The 14,525-nt window shown below is 48.2% G+C and overlaps 1 protein-coding gene across 1 annotated transcript in view; it reads right to left on the bottom strand.

Moving 5' to 3' along the window:
- Positions 1-12,982: 12,982 nt before the first annotated feature.
- Positions 12,983-14,525, bottom strand: part of LOC104040979 (protein FAM219A) — a 254,391-nt gene continuing 252,848 nt past the window's right edge. The window contains exon 5 of the mRNA XM_064469592.1: positions 12,983-13,113. Coding sequence (XP_064325662.1) covers positions 13,046-13,113 — 68 coding nt within the window. The 3' untranslated portion in view covers positions 12,983-13,045. The remainder of the gene's footprint in view (positions 13,114-14,525) is intronic.

Here is a 14,525-nt window from a genome sequence, read left to right as displayed (position 1 = left end):
GACAGGAGAGGTGGTGTGTTGTGTGGTGTTACTGAGCACCAAAGCCAGCTCAGGTCAGGTCACTGCTGCACTTGCACTGCTTCTTGAAAGGCTTGTCCTCCATTGGTTTGGGAGGTTCCTGCTGTAGTAATTCCTATAACATGCAACTCAAATCACAGGTTACAACAATTTAAAGGTAGAACCATTACAATCTCCACCCCGGTCCCTTTGGGCCAGGTTATAGGTTTTAACATTGCAATGAATTCCTCCCCTTGCCCATGGCTGGCTGCAGTGCCTCCAGAAGCAAACCTGTTCCAACATGGCTTTATAGTGTTTTACTATAGGTAGGGTATCATAGTTTTGGAATGGTAGTGACAAATGGTTCATCATGTATAATATTTTTGCTAATCGGTTGTGCGGGGTTTCTTGGCTATCTCCCCATTTTTGTTTTTGGAGTAGTTTTTTGACTGTGCAGTGTGTTCGTTTGTTGGAAAACACTTTTTTTTTTTTTTTTAACTTGGAACTGCCATTTCCCCCTTTCCAGTTGTAGGTTTTTCCAAATCGGGATGTCATTTTGGCTCCTATTTCATATTCTCTCGGCGTCGGTGCTGGCGGCAGGGTCAGGCGGGTGCGGGTCCCAGGTCGGCGCCGCCATGGATGTGCGGCTCCGGCGTCGGTTTCTGGCTGCTGATCTGCTGCCTGCGAATGGCACGCTGCCGACGGTGGCCTCCGCTCTGCCCTTCCCTGATACCGGCGCCGGCCCCGGTCCCTCACAGGGTGGCATGGGTGTTAGAACCCCTGGTGCTGCCTCCTCCGGAGCCGCTTCCTCCGCGCCGGCATTATCGCCACTCTCGGGACGGGGCTCGGGACCATCTCTCCGCCATTTGCCCCATTCCTTCCCATGTTTTAACATCGAACACTGCTGAGACTGTTGATGGAGCCCCATGCTTTTGCAGGAATTTCAGTAATAACTTTACTTTAAAAGTATCATATTTAATGCCTCACTTGCTCAATAACTGAATCAGTAACTTAACAATCGCCTCTTCTTCGGCAGAGAGATTAGCTCCCATGCTTACTGCCCCAGCCGCTCACCTGTAATATTAAGGTGATGTCCCAGGATTAAAGCTGCGGTCCCGCCGTCAGCTTGATTCGTCTGGCTGGGGTCCCTGCAGACGCTGCTCCTCAGCGTTGCTCTCTTACATTGTGGTCACCATTTGCAGGGATGAATGTCATGGACTCCTAACAGATGTTCTACAGAAGACCTTTATTGTCAGCTTTTCCCTGCTTATAGATCTTTTCGACACATTCTCCACGTGATCATGCGCACAAACAATTTCTGTTATTCATCAGCTAGCTCTAAACACGCGCCTTATGCTACATTCTAATAGGCTGTTCTATTTGCACTATCTCATTTGTTTTGTCTTACTTAAATCTTTCTTGGCATTCCCACACTCCTGTGTCTGTTTTTTACTGCCGCATTGCTTCAGTTCAAGGAAGTGTCAAACAGTGCTAAGTTACTTGCAAATTCATCCCCCACAATCTTCCTTGAAGGGGTACCTTTCTCTCACACCTGACAGGAGTTGCCTCCAGAGTCTGAGGGCTTGTGCCCTGTGGGAAACTATAGGTTTGAATCAGCATGTGGGTCTCATGATAAGTTGTTTGAGATAGAAAGCGGGCTGGAGAGTTATGGGTATGCGATGGAATTAGCTTGACTACAGACCCGGCGTCAGACCCGCTGATGGAAAATTACAGAGATCAGACCCACTGATGGAAAATTACAGAGAATCTGCAAGTCACCAGGAGGAGGGAGAAAGGCGAGAGATATCTCGGCCTTGAGAGTAAAGAAGAAAGGCAGGGATATCTCTTGGCCTTGAGAGCAAACGATAAACAAGAACAAGGAATTAGGCACGAAGTACAGAAATAGACTGTTTGTTAAGAAGGTGTCGCAACCTGTATTAGGTAATTGTTGAAGCTTGTTTACAAGAGCATATAAAAGCACTGTGACTTAAAAATAAAGCTGAAGCTTGCTCTATCACTCACATTGAGTTGGCTGCTTGCTTTCCTCGCTCGCCGCAACTGGCGCCCGAACAGGGACCTGAAAAGGATTATTTCGGATACGGCAGCGAGAGACGGAGATGCACTGGCAGACGGCGGCCAGGGGGCAAAAGAGGAGTCGATTTATGCATCATTTTTGATACGTCCCGACCCTCCGGCCTGGATCCAACCTCGGGATTCAAGAGGGGATCCGCTTTCCGCAGTTGAAGCTAACCCGGGAGCGAGAGCCGTACAAAGACGCTGATTTTCCTCACATCGGGCGATGGAGGTCGAGGTAGCTTTCGAATTATTAAAGCGCTTTTTAGAAAAGCGGGGAGTAAGTCAGTTAAAAGACTTGTCAGGATTAGTTGCAGTGGGTAAAGCGAAAGGGTTTTTTAAAGAACCGGAGTCGATTTTTGAAGTAGAGGAGGGGAGAGCCTATGGTGATTGTTTGTGGGATTTGGTGATAGATGATGATAAGACAGCGAAAAAGCTAATGAAACCTTGGCGGGAAGTGATTAACTGTATGAAAAAATATAAAACTGAAAAAAGATTAGCAACAGCCGCCTCTGATCGGCTAGACAACTGTGACCCCAATGCTGGAAAGATTGGAATTGGCTTAGACAATCTCTCACCTCCCTTCTCGGGGATCCCAGTTGTCGTACCTCGAAAGCCCCTTATCCCCCGCCTCCCTCCCCTGATAAATCTACATCTGTAGAAACTAGCGGAGGAGGAATAAGCTTGGGAAAGGGAGGTGAAGATATTGAAAATTTATGTGATGTAGTCTCTCCGGTGGAGGAAAATAAGCCGAGCACGCCATCTAGTCACCGTTCTGTGCCTGCTGTGCGCAGCCAGGTTGACTGGCGGAAAATCGGGTTAGAGGCATTACAAAATGGGGACCTAGAGACAGCCGACTTGCTAGCTCAGGCTTTCCCTGTCATCTATCAACCGGACCCTGCTAACAATCAAAATTTATTAGCACACCATAATCCTCTTGATTGGAAAATTTTTATGAAGGGCCCATTGCTGCGTCAATGTGTTATGGAAAGCTCCATGCTGCTAAAAGCATTTTAATTACACTTCCCCTAGACGCAGGCATTGAGGTGATGCTTGAACGCATGAGTCGGGTACCTCCCGGCCCCCAAGCTATGTTAGTTGAAGCATTGAGGGAAGTTGGGCAGGGAATGGTACAGGTTCAGCAACAAGTTTGTGCCGCTCTCGCCCCATTGGGTCCAGCCAAAAACCCTAACAGTAACCAAAGAGGGTCACTGCCACATGGACTTTCCCAATCCCACTGACATGGCTCACAGAAGAGCCAGTATGGGTCGGGCAGTGGCCGCTCAAAAGGGAAAGTCTACAACAAGCCCACATATTAATAAAAGAACAATTAGATCAAGGACATCTCCGACCTTCAACAAGCCCCTGGAACACCCCTATTTTTGTTTTCAAGGAAAAGTCAGGGAAATACAGGCTGTTACATGATCTATGGGCAGTAAATCAGCAAATGCAACCGATGGGGGCTTTACAGCCTGGCCTTCCAAATCCAGCCATGCTACCAACTGGCTGGCATTTACTAATTATCGACTTAAAGAATTGCTTTTTTACTATCAAGCTGCATCCTCAGGATACCCAGCGATTTGCATTTACATTACCAGCAATCAACAGAGAGGGTCCTGACTTACGCTTCGAATGGACAGTATTGCCACAAGGCATGCAGAATAGCCCTACTCTGTGTCAACTCTTCGTAGATGCTGCATTAAAAGACGTGAGGCAGCAATGGCCGGACACTATAATTTACCATTACATGGATGACATCTTGTTTGCGCAAGAACAACCTTTCTCAGCACAGCAAGAATTATATTTACAGCAACAGCTCCAGCTACACGACCTAGTAATAGCAGCAGAGAAGGTTCAACATTCACCAGTATGGAAATACCTCGGGTGGCACATCAGTGACTCTCAAGTAAGTCCACAGAAACTTACGTTACACACAGCAATCAAAACCCTTAATGATGCTCAACGGCTGTTAGGAGACCTGCAATGGCTACGGCCAGTAGCTGGAATCACTAATGATGACTTGGAAGTTCTTCGCCCAATGTTAAAAAGCACTGACCCTGCCACGCCAGTCCGACCGACTGCCGAACAAACCTCTATGATACAACGTCTTAGCTCCGAGATCATCCAGAGAGCAGTAGACCGGCTGGACCCCGATCTCCCCATCGATCTCACCATACTCCATGGTTCTACTCACATTTTGGGTGCACTTACTCAGTGCAAAAAGAAAAAGGGGGAGAAGATAAGGGTGTTGGAATGGCAAAAGTTTTGTTTGTGCAAAAGTTTTGTTTGTATTAAATCACTTATGCCTATTTGCAGAACACGATAACCCTCCTGCGTGGGTGCATGGAAATGACGATAGGAAAGAGTCAAGACAGGCAGTAATGGTGAAGTATCGAGACCCTTCCACTGGTCTATGGCAAGGGCCTGTAGAAGTCAAGTATTTTGGTCGAGGTTACATGTGTGTGCTTACCCCCACAGGTCTGAGGTGGATACCCAGTAGGTGGGTAAAGGCTATGCCTAGTGAACAGAAGGACGAAATCTGCGAAGTAGACGGTGAAGACGTATGACTACACCGGTAGAGGTAGACAGGATACGGATAGAATGTCCCCAATGCAATAAGTGCCGAGCCTGGGCACTAAGAGAATGTCATAACTGTTAATAGCGCAGGTGGGTAAAAACCCATCGAGCTAGGAGGTGGTGTGACAGTTGCTACTATCACCAATTACAGACACATAAGGCTTTAATCATCACAGGCCACGAGGTAGAGGGTTCTAGACGATATACCTGAAATATGGGAAGTAACACCAAGGCACTGGGAAAAGAAAGAAAAAATGTACACAAGAGTACTCCCATTAGTCATTGTAAGTATCGTGATAAGAATCACTGAGGGCATATACATACCGCCCCAGCCCAAACAGAATGTATGGGTTACCCTGGCAAATCTAACAGGCCAAGATTCCATCTGCCTATCATTGTCATCACCAGGAAATCCCTTCTCCACCTGTTTGGTTGGAGTGCCAGTTGATAATTGGACGCTAGTGATACCACAAAATACACCACGCTTAGGAAGCCTTTGTGATACTCCCCAGAATTGTGTGAATAATTGGGACGGTTGGGCAGTCCATCACCCTCAAACTAATCTTGAGCCACAAGAGCTTGAGCTATTGGGTTCTTTGTCAATGGATGCTTGTTTATATTTTAATTATACGGGAAAAAAACAGTCTCTTTCTTGGTCTGTGAATGCCACCCTAAGTATATATAAAAATGTTACTGCTTGGTGTAACTATACCTCTGTAAATATATCACGCTCTAACAATATGCCTATTGCGCTACCTGCAGGTTTGTTTTTAATTTGTGGAGATCGGGCTTGGCCTGGCATCCCGTCACATATAAAGGGAGGGCCTTGCTCTATAGGTCGCCTAACGTTTCTTACCCCTAACACTTTAATGATTTATCAACATCATAGAAAGATGAGAAGCAAAAGGAGCACTCATAAGTTTGAGGATAACTGTGACTCTACAGCTGAATTTTGGAATCCTACAAAGATCATAGCTGTTTCCTTCTTGGCTCCTGGAGTTGGTGTTGCTCAAAGCCTCACGACATTAAACAAGCTAGGGTGTTGGCTAGCTAAGCAAACAAATGCCACATCAAAGGCATTATCTGACTTATTACTAGATGTAGACTCTGTAAGACACGCTACGCTGCAAAACCGTGCAGCCATAGATTTTTTGCTTTTAGCCCAAGGACATGGGTGTGCTGAATTTGAAGGGATGTGTTGCATGAATCTATCAGATCACTCGGAATCTATACATGCAGGTATTGAGAGCTTAAGAAGGAGGGTCTCAGAACTTAGGGAGGATGATCCATGGCATTGGTTTAACAGCTTGTTTAATGGATGGGGCATTGGCAATGGGATCAAGAGTATTTTGCAGATGGGATTAATAATATTTATACTGTTTATTATTATATTAATGTGTGTCCCTTGTATATCGCAATGTATGCAACAAATGATGGAAAGAAGTATGAGTGCCGTGTTCCTTTCTCAAGGAACAAAAGAAAAAGGGGGAAATGTGGGAAACTATAGGTTTGAATCAGCATGTGGGTCTCATGATAAGTTGTTTGAGATAGAAAGCGGGCTGGAGAGTTATGGGTATGCGATGGAATTAGCTTGACTACAGACCCGGCGTCAGACCCGCTGATGGAAAATTACAGAGATCAGACCCACTGATGGAAAATTACAGAGAATCTGCAAGTCACCAGGAGGAGGGAGAAAGGCGAGAGATATCTCGGCCTTGAGAGTAAAGAAGAAAGGCAGGGATATCTCTCGGCCTTGAGAGCAAACGATAAACAAGAACAAGGAATTAGGCACGAAGTACAGAAATAGACTGTTTGTTAAGAAGGTGTCGCAACCTGTATTAGGTAATTGTTGAAGCTTGTTTACAAGAGCATATAAAAGCGCTGTGACTTAAAAATAAAGCTGAAGCTTGCTCTATCACTCACATTGAGTTGGCTGCTTGCTTTCCTCGCTCGCTGCAGTGCCCCTTTTCCAATCACTTTGTCAATGCACCCTTCCCTAGAAAGGGATCCCAGTTGTTTGGCTTCCTTCCCCTCTAATTCCAGGCTACTGGCCCCATTATCCCAGCATCGGAGCAGCCATGTGACAATGTGCTCGCCTGGATGATGGCTGAAATCTTCTCTCATATCTCACAGCTCACTCAAGGATAGGGATAGGGTAGTTTCCATTTCTTGTAGAAGTTCTTCCTCTTCCTCCTCCTCTCCTCGTGATGGCCCTGCTTTTCCATCATCTCTTTCTAAACGAGTTGACTATCACTTCCAAGATTTCTTCTTCTGTATAGGGGTGACTGATACTGACACAGGTTGGTTCTCTGATTCAGCTGCAGTGCCTGTCATGGGGGTTTGAGTAGCCACAGTGCTTGCCACCGGGGTCGTAGTAGCTGCAGTGCCTGTTGCTGGAGTTGGAGTAGCTGCAATGCCTCGCTTTCTTTGTCTTTATTTAGATCCAGAGGCCTTCTCTTCCCCTTGGGGGTACTGAGTAGTGCTAAACAGGGCTCGATAGGCATGGGCCAGGCCCCAGCACAGTGCAGTGATTTGTATCTCTCTGGAATTGCCAGGGTGACAGCATACTTCCTCCAAATACTTCCTCTACTAATCTTTCAGGATTCTGCACTTGTTCAGGGGTGAAGTCCCACAACACTGGGGGTGCCCACCGTCTTAGGCCTTTGCCCATACTATCCCACATGCCCTGCCATCCATAGGTATCAAGCCTTGGGGCAGATCTCTGGATGATATTCTTAAATTGCTTATTAACCTTAGACAAAACTGAAACAATATTCCGAAGCATTACCAATAGTTATCTCTTAACTACCCAAGGATGTTCAAGATATTGAAAAGTTGTTGTAATGAAGGAGGTGACATCGCAGAAGAAGGTAGCAAACATGCCATTCCGTAGCTGCTCCATAAAAAAAACCTCTCAGAAGATGAGGTATAATTGCTAAATGTCCCCATAAGGTGGTGACCAAAGTACAGTAATGGCTTCAGTACAAAGCCCAAATACACAATAAAGCTCAAGGCCACTGTTTTCATAGCAACTCTCCCAGGCAAAACATTGCTAATCACTGCAGAGCACAGCAAACTACAAAAACTAGCATCAGTATTTAACATATACTTCAGAAGCAGCATGGTGTAGATCAGATAAACTAATATTGAGAACAGATGAATGAATGCTGTGACCAGCAACTGTTATTATCTCAAACCCTTCGTGCCCCACGTTGGGTGCCAAAAAGGACTGTCGTGGTTTAGCCCCAGTCAGCAACTAAGCACAACACGGGCACTCGCTCACTCCCCCCACCCCAGTGGGATGGGGGAGAGAATCAGAAGAGCAAAAGTAAGAAAACTCGTGGGTTGAGATAAGAACAGTTTCATAATTAAAATAAAACAGCATTAGTAATAGTAATAATAATAACAAAAATTATATAATGAAAGAGAGAGAGAGAGAGACGAAACCTGGGGAGGGAGGAAAAAAACAAACAAAGAAGTGATGCAATTGCTCACCACCTGCTGACCAACGCTGCCAGTCCCTGAGCCACGATTGCTGTTTCCCCTGGCCACACCCCTCCCCCCCAGTTAATAGTAGGCATGACGTTACATGATAGGGAATATCCCTTTGGCCAGTTTGAATCTGCTCTCTTAGCTGTGCCCCCTCCCGGCTTCTTGGGCACCTGGCAGAGCATGGGGAAGCTAGAAAAGTCCTTGACTAGTGTAACCACTACTTAGCAACAACTAAAATGTGTGTTATCTCAACATTATTTTTATACTAAATCCAAAGCACAGCACTATACCAGCTAGAGTGAAGAAAATTAACTCTATCCCAGCTAAAACCATGACAGTCAAGTACAAAAACTATAACCCATTGCTTTGAATTTGACAGATTTACTCTGGCTTTTAATCTTCCCTGCTTTATAGTGGGTTACGAAAGCAATATTTTCAGTAATATATTTTTGTAAAACTTGAGTTACTTGATGATGTTCCACAGAATTGTTATGAAGTACAGGGAGAATGAAGTTTTGTAGTTTGCTTGGTTGAAACAAAAAACAAATTAGAACTTCAATCAGAACTGAAGCTGAACAAATGCAGAATGCCTACAAATTCAAAGCCTTGTTTTAATGCGCCTTTAGATGACTCAGATTTCTAAGTACACAAGTTACTCATCAATGTCCTGGACAAAGGGACAGAGTATAACCTCAGCAAGTTCGCTGATGATACAAAACTGGGAGGAGTGGCTGATACACCAGAAGGCTGTGCTGCCATCCAACAAGACCTGGACAGGCTGGAGAGCTGGGCCGAGGGGAACCTGATGAAATTCAACAAAAGCAAGTGCAAGGTCCTGTACCTGGGGAGGAACAACCCCATGCACCAGTACAGGCTGGGGGCTGACCTCCTGGAAAGCAGCCCTGTTGAGAAGGACCTTGGAGTGCTGGTGGACAGCAGGTTGACCATGAGCCAGCATTGTGCCCTTGTGGCCAAGAAAGCCAACGGTATCCTGGGATGCATTAAAAGGTGTGTGGCCAGCGGGTCGAGGGAGGTTATCCTCCCCCTCTACTCTGCCCTAGTGAGACCACATTTTGAGTACTGTGTCCAGTTTTGGGCCCCGCAGATTAAGAAGGACAGGGAACTGCTTGAGCAAGTCCAGCGGAGAGCTACCAAGATGATCAGGGGGCTGGAGAACCTCTCTTATGAGGAAAGGCTGAAAGACTTGGATTTGTTCAGCCTGGAGAAGAGAAGACTATGGGGGGATCCTATCAATACTTTAAATATCTGAAGGTCAGGTGTTCAACAAGATGGGACTGGACTCCTTTCAGTGGTGCCCAATGACAGGACAAGGGGCAATGGGCACAAGTTGGAACACAGAAGGTTCCACTTAAATATGAGAAAAAACATCTTTACTGTGAGGGTGACAGAGCAGTGGAACAGGCTGCACAGGGAGGTTGTGGAGTCTCCTTCCCTGGAGATATTCAAAACCCTCCTGGACGCAGTCCCGTGCCCCTTGCTCTAGGTGTGCCTGCTCAAGCAGGGGGGTTGGACAAGATGCTCTCCAGAGGTCCTTTCCAAACCCTACCATTCTGTGATTCTGTGATTGCATGGGGTTGTTGTGACCCAAGTGCAGGACCCGGCACTTGGCCTTGTTAAACCTCATACAGTTGGCCTCGGCCCATCGATCCAGCCTGTCCAGGTCCCTCTGCAGAGCCTTCCTACCCTTGAGCAGATCAACACTCCCGCCCACTTGGTGTTGTCTGCAAACTTACTGAGGGTGCACTCGATCCCCTCGTCCAGATCACTGATAAAGATATTAAAAAGAACTGGCCCCAGTACTGAGCCCTGGGGAACACTGCTCGTGACCGTCCGCCAACTGGATTTAGCTCCGTTCACCACAACTCTCTGGGCTCGGCCATCCAGCCAGTTTTTTACCCAGCGAAGAGTACATCCATCCAAGCCATGAGCCACCAGCTTCTCTAGGAGGTTGCTGTGGGAACCAGTGTCAAAGGCTTTGCTGAAGTCCAGGTAGATAACATCCGCAGCCCTTCCCTCATCCACTAGGCAGGTCACCTGGTCATAGAAGGAGATCAGGTTGTTCAGACAGGACCTGCCTTTCGTGAACCCATGCTGGCTGGGCCTGATCCCCTGGTTGTCCTGCAAATGCCTGGTGAGCAGAGTCAAGCTGAACCGCTCCATAATCTTCCCCGGTACCGAGGTCAGGCTGACAGGCCTGTAGTTCCCTGGATCCTCCTGCCTACCCTTCTTGTAGATGGGTGTCACATCGGCAAGCCTCCAGTCTTCTGGGACCTCCCTGGTTAGCCAGGAGCACTGATTAATGATGGAGAGCGGCTTGGCAAGCTCCTCTGCCAGCTCCCTCAGTACTCTCGGGTGGATCCCATCTGGCCCCATAGACTTGTGAGTGTCCAGGTGGAGCAGCAGGTCGTAGATGGCTTCCTCCTGGATTATGGGGGGTTTATTCTGTTCTCTGTCGCTGTCTTCCAGCTCAGGGGGTTGAGTACCCTGGGGATAACTGGTCTGGCTATTAAAGACTGAGGCAAAGAAGGCATTAAGTACGTCAGCCTTTTCCACATCCTTGGTGGCAACGTTCCACACACCCCCATCCAATAAAGGATGGAGAGTCTCCTTGGCTCTCTTTTTGTTGCTGATGTATTTGTGAAAACATTTTTGTTATCCCTTATAGCAGTGGCCAGATTGAGTTCTAGCTGGGCTTTTGCCTTTCTAATTTTCTCTCTGCATGACCAAATGAGAGCCATGTACTCTTCTTGAGTTGCCTGCCCCTTCTTTCAAAAGTGGCAAACTTTCCCTTTTTTCCCCGAGTGCCAGCAAAAGCTCTCTGTTCAGCCAGGCTGGTTGTCTTCCCCACCGGTTCAGCTTACAGCACATGGGGACAGCCTTCTCCTGTGCCTTTAAGACTTCCTTCTTGAAGAATGCCCAGCCTTACTGGACCCCTTTACCCTTCAGGACTGCCTCCCAAGGGACTATCCCAACCAGTGTCCTGAACAGGCCAAGGTCTGCCCTCTGGAAGTCCATGGTAGTGGTTTTGCTGACCCCCCCGCCCCTTCGCCAAGAATTGAGACCACTATCATATCATGGTCGCTAAGCCCCAGATGGCCTCCAACCACATTTCCCACCAGTCCTTCTCTGTTTGTAAACAGCAGGTCAAGTGAGGCACCTCCCCTCATAGGCTCACTTACCAGCTGTATCAGGAAGTTATCATCTTCCACACACTCCAGGAACTGGCTAGACTGTTTCTTCTCTGCTGTGTTGTATTTCCAGGAGACATCTGGTAAATTGAAGTCCCCCACTAGAACAAGGGCTACCGATTGTGAGACTTCTTCCAGCTGCTTATAGAGTATTTCATCTGCCTCTTCATCCTGGCTGGGTGGTCTATAACAGACCCCCAGCAGGATATCTGCCTTGTTGGCCTTCCCCCTCATCCTTAACCCATAAGCACTCAACCCTTTCATCACCATCGTCAAGCTCTATGCAGTCAAAACACTCCCTAACATACAGAGCCACCCCACCACCACTCCTTCCTTGCCTATCCCTTCTGAAGAGCTTATAGCCATCCAGTGCAGCACTCCAGTCATGAGGGTCAGCCCACCATGTTTCTGTGATGGCGACTAAGCCATAGCTGTCCCGCTGCACAATGGCTTCCAGCTCCTCCTGTTTGTTGCCCATGCTGCGTGCATTGGCATAGATGCACTTGAGCTGGGCTATTGATTTCACCCCCAACCTCAACATGCTACCCCTAGTCTCCTCTCTAGTGGGCCTGGTTATATCCCCTTCCCCCTTCGAACCTAGTCTAAAGCCCTCTCGATGAGCCCCACCAACTCATGAGCAAGAATCTTTTTCCCCCTTTGAGATAGGTGAACTCCATCTGTCACCAGCAGGCCCAGTGCCGTGTAAACCTCCCCATGATCAAAAAATCCAAAATATCACCAGTGGCACCAGTCTCTGAGCCATGTGTTAATCAGGTGAGTTTTCCTGTTCCTTCCAGTATTCTTCCCTGACGCTGACAGGATTGAGGAAAACACTAACCTGCGCTCCTGATCCTTCAGCCAATCGCCCCGGTGACCTGACGTCCCTTTTGATCGCTTTTGGACTTCTCTCCACAACCTCACCACTGCTGTCGTGGTTTAGCGGCAGCTCAGCCCCACACAGTCGCTCGCTCACTCCCCACCGGTAGATGGGGGAGAGAATCAGAAGGGTAACGCTCGTGGGTTGGGATAAGAACAGTTTAATAATTAAAATTAAAAGAAACAACAGTAGAAATGCAATGTAAAGGAGAACAACGAGAGGCGCAAAGCCCCGGGGGAGGGGGGGAAAGGGAGGGGAGAGGGGGAACGAACCGCCGGAACAAACTGCCCGCGCCGCAGCCGCTCGCCGCCCGCCGACCCGACGCCGCGCCGCCTCCGCGCTGGCGCTGCAACTGCCCCCCGCTCAATATATTGGTCATGGTGTCACATGGTATGGAATGAACCTGCCATTGGCCAGTCAGGGTCAGCCGTCCCCACCATGGCCCTGCCCCTCCCAGCCCCCCCCCCACACGCGGCAGAGCGCGGGAAGCTGGAAAGGTAGCCGACCCCCACAGTGAGGAGAATTAACCCCTTCTCAGCCAAAACCAGCACATTCTCCACCCCTTATTCCATACCATTTACACCATGCCCAGGTCCCATATGATGCAATACAACTGTACCAACCACCACCCCTCCCCTTCCCATCCTTTAACATAATACACAGACATCATTCCCTTAGTTCATGGACCTTCCCTATACAACGCCCATTAAAAATGTCCATTGAGTTCATCCAGTCCATGACTCTGGGCTCCATCTGTCGTATCAATCTTTCAGGGTGGGAGAGATGGTGTGTGGCGTTGGGTTGCTGCATACCGAGTCAGTCATCGTTCCATCACTGCTGCACGGCTTGTTTCATAGTTGATCTTCCATGGGTTGGGAGGCTCGTACTCTGATATCATTGATACAACACAGAGGTGACACACAGTATTATATAGCAGTTCATTGACTGTTTTCACCCAAAATCAAATCCCCTTGAGGCACACATCGGATTTCTCCATCCTCCCGCATCACCCACCAAGTGCACCCAGGTCCTCGAGCAAAAGCAATCCCACGAATGGGTTTGCCTTTGCCGGAGGCAGGAAGAACCCAGACTGTTTTGCCCAGCATACTTTTTGTGTGCACTACAGGGACTCTATCCCCTTCCACAGTATGTAGGATTTCTGACTGGGCAGGGCCAGCTCGGTTGGCAGATCCCCTCGTGTTGACTAAGCATGTGGCTTTTGCTAAATGTGTATCCCAGTGCTTGAATGTTCCACCCCCCATTGCTCTCAGTGTAGTTTTTAACAGTCCATTGTACCGTTCAATTTTCCCAGAGGCTGGTGCGTGATAGGGGATGTGATACACCCACTCAATGCCATGCTCTTTGGCCCAGGTGTCTATGAGGCTATTTCGGAAATGAGTTCCGTTGTCTGACTCAATCCTCTCTGGGGTGCCATGTCGCCACAGGACTTGTTTCTCAAGACCCAGGATAGTGTTCCGGGCAGTGGCGTGGGGGACAGGATATGTTTCCAGCCAGCCAGTTGTTGTTTCTACCATTGTAAGCACATGGCGCTTGCCTTGGCGGGTCTGTGGGAGTGTGATATAGTCAATTTGCCAGGCCTCCCCATATTTAGATTTCAGCCATCGTCCCCCATACCACAGAGGCTTTACCTGCTTCACTTGCTTGATTGCAGCGCATGTGTCACATTTGTGGATAACCTGTGCAATAATATCCATAGTCAAGTCCACCCCTCGATCACGAGCCCACCTGTATGTTGCATCTCTCCCTTGATGGCCTGAGGTGTCATGGGCCCACCGAGCTAGAAATAGTTCACCCTTATGTTGCCAGTCCAGATCCACCTCAGCCACTTCAATCTTGGCAGCCTGATCTACCTGCTGGTTGTTTCGATGTTCTTCAGTGGCCCGACTCTTGGGGACGTGAGCATCCACATGACGTACTTTCACAATCAGGTTCTCTACTCGGGCAGCAATATCTTGCCACAATGTGGCAGCCCAGATGGGTTTGCCTCTGCGCTGCCAGTTGCTTTGCTTCCATTGCTGCAGCCAGCCCCACAGGGCATTTGCCACCATCCAGGAATCGGTATAGAGATAGAGCACTGGCCACTTTTCCCGTTCAGCGATGTCTAAGGCCAGCTGGATGGCCTTTACCTCTGCAAACTGGCTCGATTCACCTTCTCCTTCAGCAGTTTCTGCGACTTGTCGTGTAGGACTCCATACAGCAGCCTTCCATCTCCGGTGCTTTCCCACAAGGCAACAGGACCCATCAGTGAACAGGGCGTATTGCTTGCCATTTTCTGGCAG

The sequence above is a fragment of the Phalacrocorax carbo genome, chromosome 19 (assembly GCF_963921805.1).
Source record: "Phalacrocorax carbo chromosome 19, bPhaCar2.1, whole genome shotgun sequence".
Lineage (NCBI taxonomy): Eukaryota > Metazoa > Chordata > Aves > Suliformes > Phalacrocoracidae > Phalacrocorax > Phalacrocorax carbo.
The sequence above is the reverse complement of the archived record's forward strand: the minus strand, read 5'-3'. Positions and strand labels throughout refer to the sequence as shown.